Source organism: Mobula birostris, chromosome 1, assembly GCF_030028105.1.
Source record: "Mobula birostris isolate sMobBir1 chromosome 1, sMobBir1.hap1, whole genome shotgun sequence".
NCBI classification, from domain to species: Eukaryota; Metazoa; Chordata; class Chondrichthyes; order Myliobatiformes; family Myliobatidae; genus Mobula; species Mobula birostris.
The window spans coordinates 234,165,822-234,172,445 of NC_092370.1; the positions used below are offsets into that span (position 1 = coordinate 234,165,822).

At 38.1% G+C, this 6,624-nt stretch overlaps 1 protein-coding gene across 2 annotated transcripts in view; it reads left to right on the forward strand.

Moving 5' to 3' along the window:
* The window catches only part of lin52 (lin-52 DREAM MuvB core complex component), a 94,467-nt gene extending 88,102 nt beyond the window's left edge, over positions 1–6,365 (forward strand). The window contains exon 6 of one of the 2 annotated variants that reach the window (XM_072273716.1): positions 873–980. In XM_072273716.1, the coding sequence (XP_072129817.1) occupies positions 873–919 (47 nt within the window). In that variant the 3' untranslated portion in view covers positions 920–980. Of the gene's footprint in view, positions 1–872; positions 981–3,708 lie in introns of those variants that run through there. The other variant, XM_072273696.1, reaches the window with a different exon arrangement.
* Positions 6,366–6,624: the final 259 nt, after the last annotated feature.

Here is a 6,624-nt window from a genome sequence, read left to right on the forward strand (position 1 = left end):
CAACCATGTCCTGAGTAGTGCAATGGTCTTTAGAGCAGTTGTCCTTCCTCTGAATGGAGTTGAACCATACACCACCTACAGTATATATCTGAAAGCCCTTGAATAATATCACCAAAGACCCCTTTGAAAGATTTTGAGGATCAGCTAGAAGGACAGATGTACTAACACCAGCATTCTGGAGGAAGCCAACATAAACAGCATCTCCACCATGATAAAGTAACACCAACCCCAATGGATGGGTCATGTCAACACCTCTGCCCCAGTAGATCTTTTACTCCCAGTTGAAGGAAGGTCAGCGATCCCCTGGTGGGCAATGGAAATGCTTCAAAGATGGATTCAAAATCATCTTGAAGAAATTAAATATTACCTCTAAAAACTAGGAAGACATTGTACTCAATGGATACACCTGGAGGAAATCTGTTCAAGAGGGGGCTATGTTACATTAAAGTGACTTCCACTGTGCCGCAGAGAACAAACAGCAGCTGCGAAAAGGGAGACTGAACAACCAAATGTCTCATCCACTAACCACAACCGCCACCACTTGTGCGAATACTGCACCAGAATGTGTGGATGCTGGATCAACACCTCCTCTTCTTGAGGACCCAGCAATAGACAACCCCTTGGGAGATCATCCTGGATGACTCTAGTGATTGCAAGATGAAGAAAATAGCAATGTGATGCCTTTTTTTGGGTGGTTGAAGGGAAGAGTTCATGTGTTGGGTTCAAACAGGAAAGTAACAGATTACATCTGGTATTTTCATAGTCATACAGCACACACAGGCTCTTCAGCCCACTGAATCCATTTCTGCCATTAAGTAACCATTCACACTAATCTCATTTTATTCATCCATCTTCTCATCAACTCTCCCCAGATTATACCACACACCTATCCTTGGGACAATTTACAATGGACAGTTAAATGACCAACACACATTTCTTTGGAACATGGGAAGAAGCACACTGGGACAGTCTGCAAACTCCACACAAACAGCACCACAGGTCAGGATCGAACCAGATCACTAAAGATGTGAAGCAGCAGATGTGATGTAGTGGCATTATAATGTTCTGTGACTGGTATGTTAATATTTGAACAGCTCCTTCAAAGAATTGATAGAGATATGAAGATCTAAATGATCTATGTGCTGGAATATTGTATACTTCGTGCCTTCACTTCTAACAGTTCAATCAATTTAGTGGTGACAAAGATATTTTGACACCATTTTTTAGCCACTCTCCTCCCGTTGAGAGGAGTTCACGTTAACCAGTAAGTTCACTCTGAGAGTTCAGACACTAATTCTACTTTGCTGTCAGTCTGAATGCAAGAAGTTCCAGTGTTAGAAAGTCTAAATTTATAATTGCAGATTTATGAACAAAGCATTTTTGATTTCATTTCAAGACATGGAGGGAGAAATTGGTGAGTGTTCTGCATTTGAAAATTAGCCCTTTCATTTTCTGAATTCATTTAGGGAGAATTCTAGCAATACAGATGATAATTATCCCAAAATAGACAGGAGCTGCAAGGATTTCTCTTTGTTATTCGCCACTCATTCCTCTGAGCGCAGGTGATGTCTAGAAGAATTTCAGGATTGCTAATCTTTTGACATTGCAATATCTTGGAGAATTTTTTTTAGGAGTGTGGACTTGCTAGCTAACATGCACCCCTCTCATTCATTGAGGCTTGTGGCAAAAAGATGGTGGCAAAATAACCGTGCACATAGCAGAAACTATAGCCATGCTGTATCATTGTAGGCATCAGCAGGGCACTAAGCAGTCAACAAGAAAAACAATTGAATCTTTGCTTTGGTATTGGTTTATTATTGTCACATGTACCAAGATATAGTAGAAAACTTGTCTTGCATACTGTTTCAACTCATTTATTTATCACAAGTATGTAGAAACATACATACCCACATTGTGTACTCACACTGTTCAGCAATACAGAAATCTGTACTATTTAGAACATAGAACACTACAGCACAGTACGGACCTTCAGCCCACAATCTTGTGCTGATCTTTTAACCTACTCTAAGATCTGTCTAACCCTTCCCTCCTACATAGCTCTTCAGTTCACTCCTATTAATTTGTCTATCTAAGAGGCAATTAAATGCTCCTTACATATTTACCTCTACCACCACCATTCAACTTCGTGTATAAAAAAAAATTCTTTCCTCCAATCTCCTTAAAATTATATCCCCTGGTATTAGCCATTTCTGCCCTGGGAAAAAGTCTCTGGCTATCCACTTGATCTATGCCTCTTATCATCTTGTATATCTCTGTCAAGTCACCTTTCATCTTTCTTTGCTCGAAAGAGGAAAGTCCTATCTCACTCAAGCTATCCTCATAAGACATACCCTCAAGTCCAGGCAGCATCCTAGTAAATCTCCTCTGCACCTTCTCTAAAAACTTGTCCATCCTTTGTATAACGAGGTGACCAGAGCTGAACATATTTCAAGTGGGGTCCAACCAGTGTTTTATAGAGCTGCAACATTACCTCATGGCTCTCGAACTCAGTCCTCTGACTAATGAAGGCCAACACACCCTACTCCTTCTTAACCACCCTATCAACTTGTGCAGCAACTTTGAGGGATCTATGGATGTGGACTCAAAGATCCTTCTGTTGATCTGAATTATACAGGTCAAATCATTGCACCGTGCATTGAGCTAGAGTAAAGTAAAACAATAAAGTAAAATGTAAAAGTTACTGAAGAAGTGTAGCACAGGTAAATGAGATAGATCTTTCATCTTCCCACACAAATGGTCAGAACACTATTATGGTGCAGATGAGTCCTGTAGAAGAAAGTTTGAGAAATGGAATTGATAATCTATTCATTGCGGAATATCTACACTTTTACTCTGAAATTAAGCTGTTTTTCACTCATCACCTACAATATATTGCTGCTGGGGGCATGGCAGTGGTAGTTTTACTGCTGATTAGAAGAAGATTGGAGTTTTTTCTTAGTGGGGATGGTCAAAATCTCTGGCTTGAACTGGTCAAGAACCAAAATCTTATTTGAGTCTTCCTGTAGAGTATAAGTTATTAGAGGTATTTGAAATATGTCAAGCACTGTAAGATTTTCAGAGAATAATATGTATCTTGACTTATGGAAAGGATAGCTAAAAATACATAGGCCAAGAACACTTCCCTGAATAACTCCTGTATTAATGTTCTGGGTTGCTAGATCTTTTGTTCCATTTAGAATAGAATGCGATGAAGAATTCTTTACTGTAAAGATGAAACTTTTTTGATCAGGTGATGGTCCCTCCTGCCAGGCTATTTGTATTAGATAGGTTTGTGAGGATGTGGCTAACTTCCTCATGAGGTACCTAGACGGGTCCCCAACCTTTTTTGCACGGTGGACCGGTTTAATATTGACGATATTCTTGCGGACCAGCTGACGGGTGGGGGGGGGGGGTGTGGGTGTTCAAGTTCAACAGTGCGTGACAGGGAATGAGGAAAGGTGCAGCTGACTTATATCGTTTCATATTGCCAAATCATATTGTTTCCTCGCGGCCTGATGGTTGGGGACCACTGACCTAGCAGGTCATCAGATTTATGCAGTTCAATTTCACAGATAATGATGTATATTCTTTAATTTCTTGCTGTAACCACCAAACAACCACATTGTCTTCTCAGGTGACTGACAGACAAGATGTTTTTACACAAATCAGTCCATATGTTATTATATTCTACCATATTTTGTTTTCCAGCACGAGAAATGACAAGAGGAAAGTTCTTAAACATCTTGGAACGGCCCAAGAAGTAGCTGTATAACTGCAAACAGCTTGCTTCTGCAAGAAGACTCAGCACTTGTTCAGAGACAGTCACTGTCTGCTTCAGATCTACAAATGCCTTCATGTGGCATCTGTTCAAACTGCCTATGTAATAGTGCAACACAAGACCACATTTTGTGAAGAACTCATCTTTTAGCCTGCAAGGCAAATCGTTTTTAAATGCAAACAGAGATCACAATTAGTGTCGAAGAGACAGAGTTTAGTTTATCACATGCATGTCAAATAACAAAGTTATTATTGTGGTGTACTAATCTAGATATATTTTCCATAATCTACTGTTCTCCTGCAACAGCAGTGAAGTTATGCAGAATGATAGCACTTTAGTTAAAGACATGTGATTCTTAATAGCACATGTCCATCTTTACAAAATAAATAGTATTACTTCTGATGGGGTAACAAATTACAAAAATATACAGTGCCTGGGTATGCAATTAAACTGCTACCACAATTCTCACTTCTGAATACCATGTAGATTAATGCAAGACAGCACATTTCAAAAGATGTAACAATCTTCTAGGTTTGAGATGAGGTCAGTCGAGCATTCAGCATTTCTGATAATTTCATAGATCATCTTGTTTTTATTATTTTGCTGCCTTGCAGTGTTTTTTAATTCATATATTGTGATAGGATCTATAAAAATTTAGTTGACTCTGTACTGAACTGGTATTCTTCAAAGTAGAACAACAGGAAGGTTTAGTTGGAAATTCTCATGATACATTAAAGTACATTTTCCACCAACATGGTATAAAAGACTGGGCTGGCAAACAAAAAAAAATTCAAAGGAGGAAACAAAATAAGGTATATTAATAACATGCCCATTGACAAAACAGAGCAATTAAAATTGTTTCTGGATCTTTTTGATCCAGAGAAAGGCCATATGAAAAAATTGGAAAGAGTACAACAGGTAAGAAATTCTGATTTAAATGCACGATTTTTCTAGGGAAGTAAATTTCACTTTGTCTGCTTTTTATTCTTCCAGTATCACATTAAAATTGACAGATTTAATTATTGCCTGATTAACTTTGAAAGAAAAAAAAACTTACTTTGTTTTACTGACCCTTCCTCCAGGAGGGCTTAGTCTGTAATGTTCTGTGATCAACTTGGAGGTTTAATTAAAGTAGGCTGCTAAGATTGAAGGTGAATTTTTGGGACAGGGTTATATTAAGAAAAATAAATATATTTTAAACCAAATTTTGATTGAATATTTTATATTTCGACCCAGCTGGTGGCGTAGTGGGGTGAAAGGTCCCGAGTTCGAATCTAGCCGGCTCCCCTGCACGCTTTCCATCCGTGGTGGGTTATGAGCTGGTGAAACTCTTTGGAAACTCACCCGGCAGAAGGCAATGACAAACCACTGCTGTAACTTGCCTCGTACGCAGTTCCCCACTACGTCAGAGAGGCGTGGAGGGAAATCGTCCGCTAACCGGAGAAACTTCGGATGCGACGTACCTTTCCTTTTATTTTATATTTGAGGTAAAGAACATAAAGCTAAACTCTTGATGTACTTTATGGTAACTTTACACATCTGGGACAGATGTCATTAGAAATCTTGGGGAGTGGAAGGACCCCAAATTTTCATATCCAGTCTGATGTGTTGCTCTGCAAGATATTGTCAGCCCAGTCTAATAAACACAATACCCACGGCAAGCTTCTGGTAAGGTGAAAACCATCCTTTAAGAATGTATTTATAGCCTTATTGAGCTTAAGTCTGATGTTTTGGAATAAGAATCAGGGTGATATGATAGGAATAGACTGTCAACAGATATAGCTGGAAACTTGACCACTAAAGCAGTTTGGAGGCATCCCAAACAGATTAGGCCTTACAGTTTTACTTGTAAAAGGATTTGGCTCCTATGTCTCAGTCACATGAATCTTTGAGGCCTCTATTCAATGGATTTTTACTTACGTAGATGTATCTGGACCATTGCTGTTCAAGTTTTATGCTTGGGTTTAGTTTATTTTAGACATGTGAAACAGGACTTATTTTCTTGAACAGTCTTGTGCACTAATTAGTCAAATACTTATATGATACATTTTATTTTTGAATTAATAAATGTGAATTACTTTTTAAAAAAATCTTCTCAATCATTTGAATGCAGCCCTTGGAAATAAATATTTAATTGAAAATCAACCACTATTGCATTTTCTAATAAATGGTTTACCATGTCCATTTGGGCAAATGTGATTGACATCTGGGAGGTGTTTTTGGACATCTGGGAGATGTTTTGGAGCAAATTATTTATTAATCATGATTGTAAATATAATCCGAAAATGCTGTAATGTGCATCTTGTCCTGGACTACTTGAAATGGATTTCCATTGCCCTTCAGATTGCTGTACATTGTTTGAAAATTTGATTTGTTTCACCTGTCAAATGAAAGAAGTGGATAAAGAAAAAAAAACAAGGAAATAGCAATGGCCAATTAGGGTGAATCTGGTGGAGAAAAGATGACTAAAAGAAAATACACATTAATTATGTTTGTGAATGTAATTTTGCTGTTTGTGAAATTAAGAATGAATGGTGTCAAATGCTAAATGTACAACTGTTCTTGAGCTATTGGGAAGTAGACAGTTGCAGGTGCTGGCAATCTGAAATTAAAATGTAGAATCTTTGAAGTAACACCATCTGTGGAGAATTGAGATGCTTTTCTCTCTACAGATGGTGCCTAACATGCTAAGTATTTCCAGCTTTCATTTTAGATTTCCCAAATCTGCAGTGTTTTGCATTTTTAAGATTTTGTATTGGATGGCTTTGGCATTGCTTTTTCTTTTTCTACTTTGGTTTTCAATCATCTTCCTCTGCTTACACCTTCTTCAGATAGATTATCACTCA